The sequence below is a fragment of the Palaemon carinicauda genome, chromosome 22, assembly GCF_036898095.1.
Source record: "Palaemon carinicauda isolate YSFRI2023 chromosome 22, ASM3689809v2, whole genome shotgun sequence".
In the NCBI taxonomy this organism is placed as follows: domain Eukaryota; kingdom Metazoa; phylum Arthropoda; class Malacostraca; order Decapoda; family Palaemonidae; genus Palaemon; species Palaemon carinicauda.
This window is the reverse complement of record NC_090746.1, coordinates 90,171,230-90,192,578: the sequence shown is the minus strand read 5'-3', so window position 1 is coordinate 90,192,578 and position 21,349 is coordinate 90,171,230. Positions and strand designations below refer to the sequence as shown.

The 21,349-nt window shown below is 46.3% G+C and overlaps 1 protein-coding gene across 3 annotated transcripts in view; it reads right to left on the bottom strand.

Moving 5' to 3' along the window:
• The window catches only part of LOC137616613 (dyslexia-associated protein KIAA0319-like protein), a 175,401-nt gene that overhangs the window by 143,137 nt on the left and 10,915 nt on the right, over positions 1–21,349 (bottom strand). For all 3 annotated transcript variants that reach the window (XM_068346517.1, XM_068346518.1, XM_068346516.1), the window contains exons 2-3: positions 14,098–14,311; positions 9,779–9,998 (exon numbers count right to left, since the gene is read on the bottom strand). In XM_068346517.1, coding sequence (XP_068202618.1) covers positions 9,779–9,998; positions 14,098–14,278 — 401 coding nt within the window. In that variant the 5' untranslated portion in view covers positions 14,279–14,311. The remainder of the gene's footprint in view (positions 1–9,778; positions 9,999–14,097; positions 14,312–21,349) is intronic.

The window sequence follows — 21,349 nt, the reverse complement described above, 5'->3', positions numbered from 1 at the left end:
CGCGATGGCGATCAGCATCCGCAGTTGAGGGTCGCGCGATGGCGATCAGCATCCGCAGTTGAGGGTCACGCGATGGCGATCAGCATCCGCAGTTGAGGGTCGCGCGATGGCGATCAGCATCTGCAGTTGAGGGTCGCGCGATGGCGATCAGCATCCGCAGTTGAGGGTCGCGCGATGGCGATCAGCATCCGCAGTTGAGGGTCGCGCGATGGCGATCAGCATCTGCAGTTGAGGGTCGCGCGATGGCGATCAGCATCCGCAGTTGAGCTAGTAGCTGGCGAACCATGTTCCTTCAGAAGTGTTGGAGAACGTTGGCGTGCCAGCTGTAACACACGTGGGCGATCCGGAGATCGCTGGCGAGCTGATGATCGCTGACGAGCTGACGATCGCTGGCGAGCTGATGATCGCTGACGAGCTGATGATCGCTGACGAGCTGATGATCGCTGACGAGCAGAAGGCTACGCGTGGAAGCCTGCGTAAAGAAGAGTCCTTGACCCCGACCTGAACCGAAGTTCTAGATCGCGAGGGCGAACGTGGGCGCACAGGGCACGTAACAGGAACCGCAGGGAAGATCATCTTGAAAGCGCTGACGAACAGGAGAGCGCTGACGAACAGAAGGGCGCGCAGGGAAACCCTGACACGCAAGGGAAGAACCCCCGTGGGGGCAACCCTTTGCCCCGAAGGGATCGTTGTCCGCCGGGAGACTGATGTCCGTCGGAAGACCGCTGTCCGTCGGGAAGACCGTTGTCCGTCGGGAAGACCGTTGCCCGTCGGAAGACGAGATTAGACTGCTGTCCATCTGCACCAAGACGGAAGATCGAGAAAAAGAAGTTGTAGGCTGCAAACGGAGATTCAAAAAGGCGCCTCAAGCACCCTTATAGGGAGATGAGAGGCCCTTACGACGAGGCGGACGGAGGGCCTTACGGCGAGGGAGGCCAACAGCAACAGCAACAGAAGAAACCTCCGAAGAGGAGTCTCTATGAGTGTACTCTCTCGCGAACGAAAGAGAAACACTTCGTGGAAGAGACTGGTCAGCCAGTGACCTAAAAGGGGCAATCCTCCGAAGAGGAGCTCCTGCAGTTGCCCAGCCCCTTGAGCGAAACTGCAGGTGCGACCGCTCAGCACCAAGAGCATAGTCGCACGAAAAAAAGGCAAGAGAAGAACCCCCCATAAGAGGAAAAGCTCAAGCCTGGACAGGAAAAAAAACTTCCCTCGGAAGGAAAGTTATCCGCCCAAGGAGGCAAGCCTCCTGACTGTTCTAAAATGAACTGGAGAGCTGTCCGTCGACACGGGAGTACTACCAGTAGAAGGAGACACGCCCCTGACGACAATACAAGGGGGGAGGCAGCAACAGCCGAATCCCCAGGACTCAACCAGACAGCTCACACCGTTGCTATATTACAGAAACGAACTAGATCGGTAACTGTAAAAAAATAAAACAAATAATATTAGTACACATTCATTCCCCCGGGAAGGCTCCGAAGAGGAATCCCGAGGAAAAGGAACAAGAATTACACAACAGGCACGTGCCCTCACAACCACTTACACTCGCGGAAGGAGAGCTGTAACCAAAACAGAATTATAACAATTATAATTATGTAACTATGTAATTATGTAATTTAAAAATGAATGAACACTAAAGAAAAAAAAACGAAAACCCCGAAAGGAATCGTTCTACAAGCTGAAAAATTAACAACTACAATTAGATTCATAAACTAATTGAGACAAAATGTACGGCGTAGCAACCCCACCCACACGGGAAGGAAGCTACAAGGGCGTAGTAAAACATAGTAAAAGGGTGAACGACCTCAAGAGAGAGAGAGAGAGAAAGACCGAAGTCAAACTCGATCGCAACCCATAAAATTAGGCCGTGGTGGCCTAACTGCCGAGGCCTCCACGTAGATATCGTACACTACACACACACATCTGAAAAGGAAACTTACTTATTTCTATACTCAAATATATATACAAACATGAAAACATGTTTACATATATATTGAGTAAAAGAAAAGTAAGCGAATAAGTAAAGACAAAACAGACAATGGCTGCCAAGCGAGGACCAAGACAGAGAGACGTCTGTCACAGTCCGAGCCAAAAGTGAAAGTGAGTATTCACCTGTGTGTGAGGGGGAGGAGGGGTAGCTAGCTACCACTCCCCTACCCCCCCGCTAACTAGCGCGGGGGTAATACACCCTCGTTAAATTCTAATGGCTCGCCATTTCAGCTACGCTAAAAGTAATAACCCTTTGTAAATAGCGTGGTTTGTATTTCGGTTACGGAACAAATGTTATTTTTATTAATAAAATAAATTTTTGAATATACTTACCCGATAATCATGTAGCTGTCAACTCCGTTGCCCGACAGAATTCTATGGAGGGATACGCCAGCTATCACAATACTAGAAGGGGGTGTACTTACCAGCGCCACCTGTGGCCAGGTACTCAATCATTTGTTGTTGACACCTCCTCAATTATTCCTCGGTCCACTGGTTCTCTCTGGGGAGGAAGGGAGGGTCGATTAAATCATGATTATCGGGTAAGTATATTCAAAAATTTATTTTATTAATAAAAATAACATTTTTCAATATTAAACTTACCCGATAATCATGTAGCTGATTCACACCCAGGGAGGTGGGTGAAAACCAGTGTACAAGATTAAAGGATAGCTAAGTATCCCATATTTCATATAACAGTTATCTCAAATAACAATGAAATAATAAGTACCTGGTAAGGAAGTCGAATAGAACCGTTACTCTGCCTCTTTATTTAAAGTTCGTCTTCCTTACTGAGCGCAGCGTTCCTCTTGGAGGCTGAATCAACCCAAAGGTGCCAAAGTACACGGGGTTGCAACCCCTACTAAAGGACCTCTACCAAACCTTTAACCCAGGCGCTTCTCAAGAATGAATAGACCACCCGCCAAATCCAAGGATGCGGAAGGCTTCTTAGCCTACCGTAACAACCATAAAAACAACAATAAAAGTATTCAAGAGAAAGGTTAAAAAAGGTTATGGGATTAAGGGAATGTAGTGGCTGAGCCCTCACCTACTACTGCACTCGCTGCTACGAATGGTCCCAGGGTGTAGCAGTTCTCGTAAAGAGACTGGACATCTTTCAGATAAAATGATGCAAACACTGACTTGCTCCTCCAATAGGTTGCATCCATTATGCTCTGCAGAGAACGGTTTTTATTAAAGGCCATCGAAGTAGCTACAGCTCTTACTTCGTGGGTCCTTACCTTCAGCAATGCAAGGTCTTCCTCCTTTAAGTGAGAATGTGCTTCTCTGATCAGAAGCCTTATATAGTACGAAAGCCCATTCTTGGACATGGGTCTCGAGGGTTTCTTGATGGCACACCATAAGGCTTCTGACTGTCCTCGAATAGCTTTAGACCTCTTCAGATAATATTTGAGAGCTCTGACAGGGCAAAGAACTCTCTCTAGTTCGTTACCTACCATGTTGGAGAGGCTAGGTATTTCGAACGATCTAGGCCAAAGACGTGAAGGAAGCTCGTTCTTTGCTAGGAATCCAAGCTGAAAAGAACATGTTGCAGATTCGGTTGTGAAACCAATGTTCTTGCTGAAGGCATGAACCTCACTGACTCTCTTAGCTGTTGCAAGGCAAACGAGAAAAGCAGTCTTGAGGGTAAGATCCTTGAAGGAAGCTGACTGGAGAGGTTCGAACCTAGATGTCATAAGGAACCTTAAGACTACGTCTAGATTCCAGCCTGGAGTGGAAAGACGACGTTCTTTAGACGTCTCAAAAGACTTGAGAATGTCTTGAAGGTCCTTGTTGGAAGACAGGTCCAAACCTCTGTGGCGGAGAACTGAGGCCAACATGCTCCTATATCCTTTAATCGTAGGTGTTGAAAGGGATCTCTCATTCCTAAGATGTAGAAGGAAGTCAGCTATTTGGATCACAGAGGTATTGGTAGAGGATATTGAATTAGCTCTACACCAGCTTCGGAAGACCTCCCACTTAGACTGGTAGACTCTACGAGTGGAAACTCTTCTAGCTCTGGCAATCGCACTGGCTGCCTCCTTCGAAAAGCCTCTAGCTCTAGCGAATCTTTCGACAGTCTGAAGGCAGTCAGCCGAAGAGCGTGGAGGTTTGGGTGCAACCTGTCTACGTGAGGTTGACGTAGAAGGTCCACTCTTAGAGGTAGAGTCCTGGGGAAGTCGACTAGCCATTGAAGTACCTCTGTGTACCATTCTCTTGCAGGCCAAAGGGGAGCAACCAGCGTCAGCCGTGTCCCTTCGTGCGAGACGAATTTCTGCAGAACTTTGTTTATTATCTTGAACGGAGGGAATGCGTACAGGTCGAGATGGGACCAGTTCAGAAGAAAAGCATCCACATGAACCGCTGCAGGGTCTGGAACAGGGGAACAATAAAGCGGAAGTCTCTTGGTTATGGAGGTGGCAAACAGATCTATGGTAGGTTGACCCCACAAGGTCCAAAGTCTGTTGCACACACTCTTGTGGAGGGTCCATTCCGTGGGAATGACCTGATTCCTTCTGCTGAGGCGATCCGCTGAAACATTCATATCGCCCTGGATGAACCTCGTGACCAGAGTGAGGTTTAGACCTCTTGACCAAATGAGGAGGTCCCTTGCGATCTCGTAAAGGCTCCTCGAATGGGTCCCTCCTTGCTTGGAGATGTAAGCCAAGGCTGTGGTGTTGTCTGAATTCACCTCCACCACTTTGCCTAGCAGGAGGGACTTGAAGTTCAACAGGGCTAGATGAACTGCTAGCAGTTCCTTGCAGTTGATGTGGAGTAATCCTTGTTCCTTGTTCCATACTCCTGAGCATTCCCGTCCGTCCAAGGTCGCACCCCAGCCCGAGTCCGATGCATCTGAGAAGAGATGAAGATTGGGGGTCTGGATGGCCAATGATAGACCCTCCTTGAGAAGGAGATTGTGCTTCCACCACAGGAGAGTGGTCTTCATCTCTTGGTTGATAGGGATAGAGACTGCTTCTAGAGTCGAGCCCTTGTCCCAATGAGCAGCAAGATGGAATTGAAGAGGGCGGAGGTGGAGTCTTCCTAGCTCGACAAACAGGGCCAGTGATGAGAGGGTCCCTGTGAGACTCATCCACTGTCTCACTGAGCAATTGCTCCTCTTCAGCATGCTCATGATGCACTCTAGGGCTTGGCTTATCCTGGGGGCCGATGGAAAAGCCCGAAAATCCTGACTCTGAATCTCCATTCCCAGGTACACAATGGATTGGGAGGGAATGAGTTGAGATTTCTCTATATTGACTAATAGACCTAGGTCTCTGATTAAGTCTAAAGTCCAATTGAGGTTCTCCAGACAACGACGACTCGTGGAGGCTCTCAACAGCCAGTCGTCTAGGTAGAGGGAGGCTCTGATGTTCGATAAGTGTAGGAATTTCGCTACATTCCTCATCAGATGAGTAAAGACCATAGGAGCTGTGCTTAGGCCAAAACACAGGGCTTGGAACTGATAGACAACCTTTCCGAAAACGAATCTCAGGAAAGGTTGGGAGTCTGGATGAATGGGAACGTGAAAGTATGCAACTTTCAAGTCCAACGAGACCATCCAGTCCTCCTGTCTGACCGCTGCTAAGACCGACTTGGTCGTCTCCATCGTGAACGTCTGCTTGGTGACATACTCGTTGAGAGAGCTGACGTCCAGCACCGGTCTCCAACCTCCTGTCTTCTTGGCCACAAGAAAGAGACGGTTGTAGAAGCCCGGGGATTGATGGTCCCGGACTATAACCACTGCCTTCTTCTGCACAAGTAGCGACACCTCCTGTTGCAATGCTAGCCTCTTGTCCTCTTCTTTGTAGTTGGGAGAGAGGTTGAAGGGCGATGTGGTCAGAGGTGGTTTGAGGCAGAATGGAATCCTGTAACCGTACCTCAGCCAACTGACAGACTGTGCGTCTGCACCTCTCTTCTCCCAGGCTCGCCAGAAGAACTTGAGTCTGGCTCCTACTGTTGTCTGGAGAAACTGAGAGTCAGTTCTTTCCCTTAGATGTCCTGGATCCTTTCCTAGACTTGCTCCTGTGAGAGTCTGGACGGGAGCTTCCTCGGCTGGGGGCTCTACCACGAAAGGGCGGTATGAACCTCGTAGCCGGGGTATCAGCCACTGGGGAGCGATAAGTCTTGGGGACTGAGGTGGCAACCTTAGACTTAAGAGCCGATGAGGCTACAAGATCGTGCGTGTCCTTTTGTATCAGGGCAGCAGACAAGTCCTTAACTAGCTCCTCGGGAAAGAGGAACTTTGAGAGTGGAGCAAAAAGGAGTTGTGACCGTTGGCAAGGTGTAATGCTGGCGGAAAGGAAGGTACACAGTTGTTCCCTTTTCTTCAACACCCCTGATACAAACAACGACGCTAGCTCGCCCGATCCATCTCTGATGGCCTTATCCATGCAGGACATTAATAGCATGGCAGAATCTTTGTCCGCAGGAGAGGTTTTCTTGCTGAGGGCCCCCAGGCACCAGTCGAGAAAGTTGAACATTTCAAATGCTCTGAACATCCCTTTCAGTAAATGATCCAGGTCTGAGAAGGTCCAACAAACCTTCGAGCGTCTCATAGCAGTTCTCCGAGGCGAGTCCACCAGACTTGAGAAGTCAGCCTGGGCAGAGGCAGGTACTCCTAAGCCTGGTGCTTCCCCTGTGGCATACCAAACGCTCGCTTTCGAAGTGAGCTTCGTTGGAGGGAACATGAAGGAAGTCTTGCCAAGGTGTTGTTTAGACTGCAGCCACTCCCCTAAGATCCTTAAAGCCCTCTTGGAGGATCTAGCTAGGACAAGCTTAGTATAGGAGGACTTAGCTTGTTGTACGCCCAGCGAAAACTCAGATGGTGGAGAGCGGGGAATAGCAGAGACAAAGTGGTCTGGGTAAATCTCCCTGAGTAGAGCCAAGACCTTACGAAAATCAATAGACGGTGGAGAAAGCTTAGATTCGTCCACGTCTGATGAGGGATCAAGGTGTGCCTCCTCATCATCCGACACCTCATCAGCAGAGTGTAGCGAAGCGATCGGACAAGAATGCTGAACCGCAGAGTCAGAACGGGTAGGAACAATAACAGTGGTTTCCTCTTCCAGTAACTGTTGAGGGAAAACCTGAGGCTCAGACTGCAAAGGCTGAACAACAGACGAAGCAGAAGGCAGGCGCATGGGTGAAGGAGGTTGACTCCTAGCAAGAGAGGTTGAACCCAAGGATTGCACTAGCTGAGCGGAGGACGGAGGCGGAGTAGTCCGTTCCTGTTCCTGTGAGATGAGCGGAGCATGATGAGGTTGAGGCTGCGCAGAACAAGGTAAAGTTCTCGCAAGCTGAGGCTCCTGAGGCGCAAGTCCAGGGTGTAGAGGAGCTTGCCTTGAGGAGGGTTGAGCTCGCTGCAGCGATGGCTGAGCAGACTGACTCACGGAGGGGAGAGGTTGTTGTACCCCAACCGAGAGTTGCACCACTGGTGGAGCAGCAAGGGGAGGCGGAGGAAGAGTGGAATAACTCTCCTGATCCCAAAGCAAGGGTTGCCTCAAAGAAGGCTGAGGCTGAACACCACTGGGAACAGCGAACTCCGAAAGTGGCTCAACATCGTACGCCTGGCAGATGGTGCTGCGACCAGGCGGAGCAAGCGCAGGCGGGGCGAGCACAGGCGGAGCGAGAACAGGCGGAGGGAGTGTAGGCGGAGGCGGAGGTGCAACACTCTCAGCCCGACACTCACGCATCAAGTCCGAAAGCTGAGCTTGCATGGACTGAAGCAGGGTCCACTTGGGATCGGCAGAAACGATAACAGACTGAGGTAAAGCCTTAACAGTCGAGCTCTGTTGTGGCAGAACCTTACTCCTCTTGGGCGGAGTACAGTCGACAGATGACTGAGGCGAGTCAGAGCTGAGCCAATGACTGCAACCTGGCTGAGCACTCGCGGACTGGACTCTACGTTTAAGCGGTCTCGAGACCTGAGACCAACGTTTCTTCCCTGACAGTTGATCAGCGGACGAGAATAAGATGGGCTCAATCGTCTGCAGGTGGGAGTGACGGTCTTTGGAAGACACGCCCGCAACCACCGAGGATAGTTCTGTGCGCCTAACAAGGCCTGCCGAACCCTTAAGCCCTTCGACATTGCTTCTCCCCTGGGCATGGGAGCTTGCAAGAGGTCCCGGACTGGGAGGACGACTGGCTCGCACAGAAAAATCCTCACGCACCACACTGGCACCACTAGCACTTGGCACTGCACCGACACTAGCACTCGTCACAGCACTGGCACTAACTCCACCCACTGCACTCTTGACCTTCAGTTCTTTAACTTCGGCCATCAGAGACTTATGGTCACTTACCACTGATTCTACTTTATCGCCTAAAGCCTGAATAGCACGCAAAACAACTGACATATCAGGCGGAGGGCACACAGTAGGTTCGGGGGTAGCCACTACAGGGGTAGGAAAAGGTAGGGGATCATGAGGTGAGGAAAACATAGAAGAGTGAGAAGAACTCCTCCTAACTCTACCTCTCTCTAACTTAGTTGAATATTTTAAAAGACGGACAAATTCCAATTCCGAAAGTCCGGCGCATTCCTCACATCGATTTTCTAACTGACAGGGCCTGTCCCTACAGTCAGAACAAGCGGTGTGAGGATCTACCGAGGCCTTCGGAATACGCCTATTGCAAGACCTACATCGTCTATGGGAGGGGGCTTGCGAAATGTCAGACATCTTGTAATCCAAAGAGTTAGCCAAAGGGGGATCCAAAAACAAGCAAAATTCGTTAACCGTTATATCAGTATTATATAAAAGCTATCTAGCTAATATAAGAAGGATTCCAGTAAAGCGACAGCCGTTAATCTGAGAGAATACTTCACCAAATATCCGTGAATAAACTCGAAGACCATAAGCGTATCCCAGAACGTCTAGCCGGAAGCACGACAGAGGAATAATTGAGGAGGTGTCAACAACAAATGATTGAGTACCTGGCCACAGGTGGCGCTGGTAAGTACACCCCCTTCTAGTATTGTGATAGCTGGCGTATCCCTCCATAGAATTCTGTCGGGCAACGGAGTTGACAGCTACATGATTATCGGGTAAGTTTAATATTGAAAATTAAGAGGTTGGATAAATATTGAGAACTAGAAATAGAATATAGAGAGAGAGACTTAGAATCAAACTGGGAGAGCAGTTTTCCTAAGTTCGAGAGCCCTCTTACCTGTCATAAGGCTTAAACATGGAAATGATATTCCATGTTGAACCTGATTGATTTCGTCGAGGCCTTCTCTAGAGAAAGAGACTTTAAACTTCTATCTCCTATATTTGCTTTTGTTATACATTTCAAGCACCTAAGACCTTATATTGAGCTCTTACCATAATCTTTATTTTTTCCTCACTTATGCTGGCAATAACTCACTTTTATCATGTTAAAATCCTAGCACCATGGACACTTTTTCATAATGAATATTCCCATATAATATTTTCAATGAAAATCTAATATCTTCTTCTGTCTTAGACCCTGATATAGAACACATAGTTTTTCAAAGTAAATTCATGCAACACATTTAATTTAACACTAGTTCTTATATCCTTGTATGCAAATAATAATTCTCTTTCATGTTTTTCCTTCCCTACCATGCCAAAGTGTATGGTATTACCATGTTCCAAGATTCTTAATATTTCAATGCTTTACCATATAAGAGTTTCAGGTATTCTAATATATTGGCTACCATATTCCTTGGCTCTTAGTACTTCAATACACCAACAAATATGTTTCATTCATTAAGTACTATTGTTTAAAGATCAATTTTTGTCTTCACATATAACTCAATAATAGTCACCTGGTCTCAGATACAGGTTCCTGGTCTTCAGTATCAACATTTCGAACCTTTACCACATGTGTTCCACTCCCTGGGATGATCTGGCAATTCTTGGCACTGCTACAGACTAGATTAGCACAGCTATTGTTATGTAAAATAGCTACATGGCAGTTTCTACTTAAACAGCATAAGCGGGTGCAAGATTCAATATCAGTAGCATTACCCATATGGTCATACTTCCCTGAAAATAATGGACAGTAGAAAAAAGTTCTTTAAATATGAATACCTTATTCTTTATAACTTATAAATACTGAATGAACACCTTACTCTTCATAATTAATAATGACTAAATGAACAACTTACTCATCATATTTCATTAAATAAAATTGAACCATTTAACTCCTAAAGTTCTTGGAAGTCAGCCATCTACTTCGAGAAAGGCTTTTCACCATCCACTGTAATATACAAGGAACTTGATACATGATTATCATAACATTCACTGCTGAGTTATGCACCCAAGCAGTCCTTTTATTCTTATTATCAAACGGGGAGATTATCTAGCCATAACAACCGAATTAGACTCTTGCGAAGCTGGACTGAATAAATTTGGAAGAAAATTCAAAATTAAGAATAACAAATTAGAAAAAAAACTTTATTGATGCAAATCTGCTATAAACAGAAATAAGAATTCTATCAATTCAATTTGTGGTCCTTAGAATCCTTAAAATCTTAAAAACAAATAATGAATTAATGAATGCTAATTATCTGGTACCATAACATCAATGGTCATTGATGCCGATTTGAGTAAGATTAATAACTTATAATAAAAATTAAAAAAACAAACAGAAATTAATAAATAACTCAACAATGAAATATTTAAAATTCAATATATCATTTAAAAAGGATTAAGAATGCTAGCTTCCAATACAAACTTAAAATTGCAACTGGCATCGTACAAAACATTTCCTCTAAGAATCTTGGTGAGGATGTACCTGCAATCCTCATTAAAAGCTACAGAGAGGATATCCACACGACTGGGACAATCAATAAATAAATACTGTACCTAACGGTCATAAGAACCAAGCAATCATCACACAATGGTTGGCACCTGGCAGTCATCAGGAACTCGTGTGTTAAATGTGTGCCCAATTCTAAGGCAACAGAGGGCAGTTTCTCACCTTCTTCTGTAGACATACAATTACAGGGGAGTTTTAATGAATGAAGACCACAAGTTCTTCATATTTGGTCTTTAGACCATGAAAATTCCATTGCAAAATGGAAGAAAAAACCTGGTTTATGTTCTGGAAGACCATTTAGATGAAGTCTTCCCATTAGCAATTTTTGAAACAAAAGACATCCCAGACTGGTGCCTAATTCTTTCATGGCACGGCAGAACTGTGCCCTACACTTTTTTTATATTATCAAATTCTCCTCTGCACGGTGTCGAGTCGAGGATTTTCTTGTGGCAGGCAAACCGCAGAGAATGCCAAGAGTCATATCTCGAAAACTAGCACACCCCTGAAATTTGAAGGCCCTCTCTTTGGTCCAAACAGTATCAGGCAGTTGGTAAGACTACCACAGTTCCCACAATTGGTTTAAAAAATAACTCTGATGACAGCCATGGTATCCTACCCAAAATTCTAAACCATGAAAAAACAAAGAGGTGTTGGACATCACGGTGGAAGGTAGTTGATAAAATATGAAGGAAGTTGAAGTAATAATAAGAAATAGAAAAAAAATGAAACAAAGTTTTAGTCAAAATGAGTAAAAAATTATTACCAAGTTTGAGAGCCCTTCAACATAGAAATGATGTTCTGTGTTGAAACCGAGTTCCAATGTCAAGGCATTCTCTCATCAAGATGGAACACCTAGGGACAAACTGAAGTAAAGCTCTCACGTGACAAAGGTTGAAGTAATGATAAGAAATAGAAACAAAATGAGAAAAATTTTAAGTCAAATTGAGAAAAATATTATTCCCTAGTTTGAGAGCTCTCTTATGCATTACAAGGCTTAAACGCAGAAATGATACTCTGTGTTAAACGCGAATTACTATGTCAAAACATTATCTCATTAAGAGAGAACACCTAGGGACAAACTGAAGTAAATCTCTCCCAGGGACAGAAGACTTACAAAGAGCAGGCCAAACAAGCGTCAATCAGTCTTCCCTTTTGGACAAGCATGAACAACACTCATCATACAGGAAAGACTAAAGAGTCATGTCCTCAACAAAAGGCACACAACATATGGGGATTCAGAGAATAAACTAATTTACTGTCTTACCTTTTGGGGGAATTTCACATTTCACAAGTGAGGAGCTTCAAAATAAAACAATAAATACTAGAAATCAACTAATGTGAGGACAAGATATAACAGTGAAAGTGAAAAATGACAAACAGCAGCAACACATGATTTCACCAAGTGGCAAAAGTTAAAACTGCCTTAATTCAGTCAGGCAGGTGAGTATCACTCCCTAACCATAACTACCTTGTTAAAGATTTGAAAGCCATTCCAGCTTGCATTAAAGCATCTCCTACTTTAAAGGACCATAATATTTTTTTTGCATGTAAACAAACTCTGACTACAATTACCTTCTTATAAAAATATCTATAGGCATAAAATGCATATCCTGCATACAACTAAAAGCAACCCCTGGCCTAAAGCCATTACTTTTTATTATCAACATGAAGTGTTTTGACAAGCTGTTTCCTAAACACAAAATTACTACTACCAGATATACTCCTACTTTAAAAAATGAAGTTTTGCTTTGTATTAGAACGATTAAGAAAAGAATACCAAGAACAACTTTATTGAAATAAATCTAGATAACATGGCGGAGAAAATAAGTAAAATGACAAATTTGGAAATCCTTTGTATTTTCCCTAACCATACCCACCTAAAGCTCTTTGCTATGGAGATAAAATTTGGCTAGTTGAAGCTAGCTATAAAACTTTTAGCGAGGTGCTACTACCCTCCGCTAGTTAGTGGGGGTGGGTAGACTAACCACCCTACTCACACACCCAGTAGCCAATACAAACCACTTTACAATTGCAGGCAGGAATTCTTGAGGGTAGGTGACAGCTTCATGTTTGTCTGATTAGGAAAAATACAAATTATTTCCAAATTTGTCATTTGTTCTGGCACCAAATACAGACCTTTCAGCTCTTTACTATGGAGACTCACGTTTAGGGGGGTGAAAGTCCAAGACCAACTGACAGGTCACTAACCCGGGTTGTGACTTATTTATGCTTCGCATAAGCTGTGGAAGAGCACACCCTATCACCTCGCTAACTCCCAATGAGAGATAACGGCCTGAACAATTGTGCGAAGGTGCGACTGGCGGATGATAACTCTCCCTTGGAAGGGAAAGTTGCCCAACACCTGGTGGAGCTTAACTCTCCCTCAGAAGAGATAGCTGTCCAACAACTGGAGGCGGACCTCTCTGCTTCCCGTTAACAAGCAGAGCTCAAGTTGAAGGTCAGCATCGAGTGGTGCCTGTGAAACGTAATCAACGCTAGTTCCTGGGTTTCCTCCGAAGGAATTCCTCCACAATTGGAAGCCCCAAAGGACTCGTTCTGCCTCTGCTCTCATTCCTATGCTGAAGCTATAGGAACAAAGGTCACCAGAAGTAAAATGTGTTACAGTAAACTGTAAAAATTACGGAAACCATTCCGTATGAAGTACAGTACAAGGAAAATTTAAAATTTTAGGCCAGTTGGTTCCTTCTTATAGCTGTTAAACCGAATAAAGCGGAGGAGAACCAACAATGTCTGCTCTACTCCGAGCCACAATAAAAAGTGGCTTGTCTTGACTACTACGTGTGTGAGCTAACTAGCGGAGGGTAATAGCACCTCACTAAAAGTTTTACGGCTAGTTTCAGATGTCCCCGAAATATATCTCCACAGTGAAGAGCTGAAAGATTTGTATTTGGTAATGGAACAAAATTGTTTTACATCTGAAATAAATGATTGCCTGTAAAATGGAAAACCTAACCTATCTTCTAGCAGATAAGTAAAGCCTTCCCTTATAACAAGCAATTCTGTTTCATTATCATCATTATTCACAAATTTAAACAGAACACTGAGGTAACACCAGCAATTCTATAATTAGCCTCTCAATGGCCTGACAAAACAAATTAGTAAAAGTGAATGGTTCTTCCTTTAAATGGCTCAAATTAAATCTGAACTGAAGACTATAGTATCATACAAAATTTGCAAAATTATATAAAAACAAGATTTTCTAAAAAAAAAATTTAAATCCAGTAACATTAAAACACACACAAGGTTTCAAAGCCTTGATTTTTCTGATAATAAAAAATATAAGTTTGTAGATTCTGCACATACCTGCTTTCCTTGCTCCAAGCAAAACACTATTTTCATACACATGGCCATCAAGCGATGGACATCTCATCTCTAGTTCCTTAACTAAAGATTCATTCAACACTAAACAAGTGCTAGAGTGAAACAAGGATAAAAAAGAGGCCCAATGTAGAATAGTGATGATACATCTTTTATCCTTGGCCATATTACTGTAAGATTTCCAGACACTCAAATTTCCCTGGAAAAAAAAAATATTGATAGAAAGACAAACTACAGGAAGTCAGTTTTTCTCTAAACTAAATGTCAATACTCTATACATATAAACAACATACAAATAAGACAGATTTGAAAGTAATATGTATTTTTCCTAACTATACAAATCTGAGCTTTATACTATGGATACTGTATATTGTTCTGGCATGGCTGGAAACTAGACATAAACTTTTTATGCAAGGAATAACATCCCACCGCTAGTTATCAAGGGGTAGACCAGCCACCCCACTCACCCAGTGTATTACATCACTTTTGATTGCAAGCAGGACTTCTACGGGGATAGGTGATGGCCAGACAAATATGAGTAAAGAGCCAGGTTTAATAGTTAGGAAAAATGTTATTTTCATTAGTAAAATAAATTTTTGAATATACTTACCCGATAATCATGTAGCTGTCAACTCCGTTGCCCGACAGAAATCTACGGACGGGATACGCCAGCGATCGCTATACAAGAGGGAGGTGTACTCACCAGCGCCATCTGTGGTCAGGTACTCCAGTACTTCTTGTCAACACCACCTCAATTTTTTCCTCGGTCCACTGGTTCTCTATGGGGAGGAAGGGTGGGTCAATTAAATCATGATTATCGGGTAAGTATATTCAAAAATTTATTTTACTAATGAAAATAACATTTTTCAATATTAATCTTACCCGATAATCATGTAGCTGATTCACACCCAGGGGGGTGGGTGAAAACCAGTGTACATGTTAATCAAGAAGCTAAGTATCCCGTATTTCATTTTTATCAGTTATTCAAAATAACAAATGAAATTATAAGTACCTGGTAAGGAAGTCGACTTGAACCATTACTCTGCCTTTAATAAGTACGTCTTCCTTACTGAGCGCAGCGGTCCTCTTAGGAGGCTGAACAACTCTTAGGTGCTGAAGTATAAAGGGCTGCAACCCATACTAAAGGACCTCATCACAACCTCTAACCTAGGCGCTTCTCAAGAAAGAATTGACCACCCGCCAAATCAACTAGGATGCGGAAGGCTTCTTAGCCCACCGTACAACCCAAAACAACAATAAAAGCATTCAAGAGAAAGGTTAAAAAGGTTATGGGATTATGGGAATGTAGTGGCTGAGCCCTCACCTACTACTGCACTCGCTGCTACGAATGGTCCCAGGGTGTAGCAGTTCTCGTAAAGAGACTGGACATCTTTGAGATAGAATGATGCAAACACTGACTTGCTCCTCCAATAGGTTGCATCCATAATACTCTGCAGAGAACGGTTCTGTTTGAAGGCCACTGAAGTAGCCACAGCTCTCACTTCATGTGTCCTTACCTTCAGCAAAGCAAGGTCTTCATCCTTCATGTGAGAATGAGCTTCTCTAATCAGAAGCCTTATGTAATAAGAAACTGCGTTCTTAGACATAGGCAGCGAAGGTTTCTTAATAGCACACCATAAGGCCTCTGATTGTCCCCGCAAGGGTTTTGACCTTTTAAGATAGTACTTAAGAGCTCTGACAGGGCAAAGTACTCTCTCCCGTTCGTTACCCACCATGTTGGAAAGGCTAGGAATTTCGAACGATTTAGGCCAAGGACGTGAAGGAAGCTCATTTTTTGCCAAAAAACCGAGCTGTAAGGAACATGTAGCCGTTTCAGATGTGAAACCTATGTTCCTGCTGAAGGCGTGAACCTCACTTACTCTTTTGGCTGTTGCAAGGCAGACGAGGAAAAGAGTTTTGAGAGTGAGGTCTTTGAAAGAGGCTGACTGGAGAGGTTCAAATCTAGATGACATAAGGAACCTTAGGACTACGTCTAGATTCCAGCCTGGAGTGGACAACCGACGTTCTTTAGAGGTCTCAAAAGACCTAAGGATGTCCTGCAGATCTTTGTTGGAGGAAAGATCCAAGCCTCTGTGGCGGAAAACCGCTGCCAACATACTTCTGTACCCCTTGATCGTAGGAGCTGATAGAGATCTAACATTCCTAAGATGTAACAGGAAGTCAGCAACTTGGGTTACAGTGGTACTGGTAGAGGAAACTGCATTGGTTCTGCACCAGCTTCGGAAGACTTCCCACTTAGATTGATAGACTCTGCGAGTGGATATCCTCCTTGCTCTGGCAATCGCTCTGGCTGCCTCCTTCGAAAAGCCTCTAGCTCTAGAGAGTCTTTCGATAGTCTGAAGGCAGTCAGACGAAGAGCGTGGAGGCTTGGGTGTACCTTCTTTACGTGAGGTTGACGTAGAAGGTCCACTCTTAGAGGGAGAGTCCTGGGAACGTCGACCAGCCATTGCAGTACCTCTGTGAACCATTCTCTTGCAGGCCAAAGGGGAGCAACCAACGTCAGCCGTGTCCCTTCGTGAGAGACGAACTTCTGAAGAACCCTGTTGATGATCTTGAACGGCGGGAATGCATACAGGTCGAGGTGGGACCAATCCAGCAGAAAAGCATCCACGTGAACTGCTGCCGGGTCTGGAATCGGGGAACAGTACAATGGGAGCCTCTTGGTCATCGAGGTAGCGAACAGATCTATAGTTGGCTGACCCCACAGGGCCCAAAGTCTGCTGCACACGTTCTTGTGAAGGGTCCATTCTGTGGGGATGACTTGACCCTTCCTGCTGAGGCGATCTGCCGAGACATTCATATCGCCCTGAATGAACCTCGTTAGCAGCGTGAGCTTTCGACTTTTTGACCAAATGAGGAGGTCCCTTGCGATCTCGAACAGCTTCCTCGAATGAGTCCCTCCCTGCTTGGAGATGTACGCCAAGGCTGTGGTGTTGTCGGAGTTCACCTCCACCACCTTGTTTAGCAGGAGGGACTTGAAGTTCATTAAGGCCAGATGAACTGCCAACAACTCCTTGCAATTGATGTGAAGCGTTTCCTGTTCCTGGTTCCATGTCCCCGAGCATTCCTGTCCGTCCAATGTCGCGCCCCAGCCCGAGTCTGATGCGTCCGAGTAGAGATGAAGGTCGGGGGTCTGAACAGCTAATGAGAGACCCTCCTTGAGAAGAATGTTGTTCTTCCACCACGTTAGAGTAGCCCTCATCTCTTTGGAAACAGGAATAGAGACCGCCTCGAGCGTCATATCCTTGTTCCAGTGAGCTGCTAGATGGTACTGAAGGGGGCGGAGGTGGAGTCTCCCTAACTCGATGAACAGGGATATCGATGAAAGAGTCCCTGTTAGACTCATCCACTGCCTCACCGAGCATCGGTTCTTCTTCAGCATGCTCAGGATGCACTCTAGGGCTTGGTTGATTCTTGGGGCCGACGGAAAAGCCCGAAAAGCTCGACTCTGAATCTCCACTCCCAGGTAAACGATGGTTTGGGAAGGAACGAGCTGGGACTTCTCTAAATTGACCAAGAGACCCAGTTCCTTGGTCAAATCCAAAGTCCATCTGAGACTCTCCAGACAGCGACGACTTGTGGGGGCTCTTAAAAGCCAGTCGTCTAAATAAAGGGAGGCTCTGATGTCTGCCAAGTGAAGGAATTTCGCAATATTCCTCATCAGTCGCGTAAACACAAGAGGTGCCGTGCTTAGGCCAAAGCACAGGGCTTGGAACTGGTACACAACCTCTCCAAAGACAAATCTCAGAAAAGGTTGGGAGTCTGGATGGATGGGAACGTGAAAGTAGGCGTCTTTCAGATCCAACGAGACCATCCAGTCCTCCTGCCTGACCGCTGCTAGGACCGACTTCGTCGTCTCCATAGTGAACGTCTGCTTGGTGACATAAGCATTGAGCGCACTGCCGTCCAGCACCGGTCTCCAACCTCCTGTCTTCTTGGCCACCAGGAAGAGACGGTTGTAAAAGCCCGGGGATTGATGGTCCCGGACTATCACCACTGCCTCCTTCTGTAACAGGAGCGACACCTCTTGATGTAACGCTAGCCTCTTGTCCTTCTCCTTGTAGTTGGGAGAGAGGTTGATGGGAGATGTGGTCAGAGGGGGATTGCGGCAGAACGGAATTCTGTAACCCTCCCTTAGCCACTTGACAGACTGAGCGTCTGCACCTCTTCTTTCCCAGGCTTGCCAGAAGGTCTTGAGTCTGGCTCCTACAGCTGTCTGGAGAGGAGGGAAGTCAAAGCTTGCTTTTCGTGGACTTGGCACCTTTCTTGGACTTGCCCCTGTGACTGTCTGCACGGGAACTTCCTCGGCTGGGGGCTCTGCCACGAAAGGGCGGAATGAATCTGGTAGCAGGTGTATCAGCCACAGGGGTGCGGTAAGATCTCGGCACTGAAGGTACGATTTTAGCCTTACGTGCTGAAGAGGCCATGAGGTCATGCGTATCTTTCTGGATAAGAGCCGCAGCCATCTCCTTGATTAGCTCCTCCGGAAACAGGAACTTGGAGAGAGGAGCAAACATCAACTGCGACTTCTGGCAAGGGGTGATACCAGTAGATAAGTAGGAGCATAGATGTTCCCTTTTCTTGAGGACTCCTGAGACAAAAATAGAAGCAAGTTCGCCAGAACCATCGCGAATTGCTCTGTCCATACAGGACATGATCAGCATGGCCGAGTCTTTGTCAGAAGGGGCAGTCTTCTTGCTCAAGGCCCCCAGGCACCAATCAAGGAAATTAAAAATTTCGAAGGCGCGAAAGACTCCCTTCAACAAGTGGTCCAGATCAGAAAAAGTCCAGCAGACCTTCGAGCGTCTCATAGCCGACCTACGGGGAGAGTCAACCAAACTTGAGAAGTCGGCCTGGGCAGAGGCAGGGACCCCCAAGCCTGGTTCCTCTCCCGTGGCATACCAGACGCCCAACTTAGAAGCCAGCTTAGGAGGAGGAAACACAAAAGATGTCCTTCCCAGTTGCTGCTTGGACTGCAACCAATCCCCTAAAACCCTCAAAGCTCTCTTTGATGATCTGGCGAGGACAAGCTTGGTGTAGGCAGACGTAATAGGCTGCATGCCTAGAGAAAACTCGGATGGAGGAGAACGAGGGGTTGCAGAAACGAAGTGTTCAGGGTATAACTCTCTGAACAGAGTCAGGACCTTACGAAAGTCTAAGGAAGGTGGCGACGACTTGTGTTCCTCCACATCAGAAGAAGGATCATCCAGGTGAGCAGCTTCATCCTCAGAAACCTCATCTCCTGAGAGTTGAGAAGCGAGAGGTAACGGTATAGCGGCATGCTGAATGGCTGAATCCTGTAGAACGGGTGCATGCGCACTTGCGGATCCATCATCACGCCTCTGCTGAAGAGGATGAGGGCTGGCAATGACAAAGTCATGAGGCTGGGGTGAAGGAGGTTCTGCGGAGGTCTGAGGAGCAAGCGTGGTCAGAAGCGAATGCTGTAAGGCATGAGGCTCATGCTGCATGGTATGCGGTTCATGTTGAATGGGAAGAGGCTCATGCTGCGAAGAATGCGGCTGCTGCATGCGTTGAGGAGGCTGCCTCATAGCATGAGGTTCCTGCCTCAAGGGTTGCGTCTGCCTCAAGGGTTGAGGAGGTTGCTGCGCAGAGAGAGGCTCTTGCCTCAAGGGTTGAGGCGGTTGCCGCAAAGCATGAGGCTGCTGCCTCATGGGTGGAGGAGGTTGCCGCAACGCATGAGGCTCCTGCCTCATGGGTAGAGGAGGTTGCCGCATAGCATGAGGCTCCTGCCTCAAGGGTTGAGGAGGTTGCCGCATAGCAAGAGGCTCCTGCCTCAAGGAAAGAGGAGGTTGCTGCATAGCGCTGGTACCTGGCAACTCCCAATGCGGCAGCTCACGCATGGAGGCAGGAGGAGCCTCAACATCATACGTCTGGCAGGGTGGACTGCGCAGAGGTGGAGGAGCGCTCGCAGGAGGAGGTGTGCTAACCTTCTCAGCCTGAAACTCCTGCATCAAAACCGCAAGCTGAGACTGCATTGTCTGCAGCATAGACAACTTGGGATCAACAGAAGTTGGAGCAGAGGCCTGTTGAGGCATCGCTTTACCTCTCTTAGGAGGTGTGCAGTCATCAGATGACTGCGGCGAGTCCGAACTGGCCCAGTGGCTACACCTGGGCCGTTGGACTCGCTCGGCCGGGACCTTACGTTTAAGAGGTCGTGAGACCTGGGTCCAGCGTTTCCTCCTGGAAACTTCTTCCGCAGACGAGGAATTTAAGGGCTCAATCGTCTGGGAGTGGAAGTGACGATCTCTATCAGATACGCCCGCAACCACTGAGGATACAACTGTGCGCCGATCAAGGCCTGCCGAACCCTTTTGCCCTTCGACTTTGCTTCTCCCCTGGGCTTGGGAGCTTGCAAGAGGTCCCGGACTGGGAGGACGACTGGCACGCACAGAAGTATCCTCATGCGCAACACTGACACTGACACTAGGCACAGCACTGGCACTAACACTTCCCACTGCACTTTTCACTTTAAGTTCCTTGACATCTGCCAAGAGAAGATTGTGGTCACTCACTAAAGACTCCACCTTATCACCTAGAGCCTGAATGGCACGTAACATATCCGACATATCAGGCTGAGCACTCGTAATAGGTTCGGGGGTCACCACTACAGGGGAAGGAAAAGGTTGAGGATCATGGGGGGAGGAATAAACCAAAGAGCGAGAAGAACTCCTCCTAACTCTCTCCCTCTCTAACCTAGTCGTATACTTGAGGAATTCATTAAAATCGAATTCCGAAAGCCCAGCACATTCCCCACATCGATCTTCCAACTGACAGGATTTTCCCCTACAGTCGGAACAAACGGTGTGAGGATCAACAGAGGCCTTCGGAAGACGCCTATTACAAGTCCTAACACTACATCGCCTAATTTTAGGAGCTTGAGAGTGGTCGGACATCTTGAATTTAGAGAACAGTCAAGGGGGAATTCCAAAGTAAAGCAAAGATCGTTAACCAATAAATCAATTTAATTCCAAAAGCTATCTAAGCTAAGGGAAAAGCTTCCTGTATAGCGAAGGCTAAATTTTAGAGCAAATACTTCACCAAAACCGTGAACAAAGACTCCAAAATCAACAGCGTATCCATGTAGGTCTTGCCGGCGGCACGACAGAGGAAAAATTGAAGTGGTGTTGACGAGAAGTACTGGAGTACCTGACCACAGATGGCGCTGGTGAGTACACCCCCCTCTTGTATAGCGATC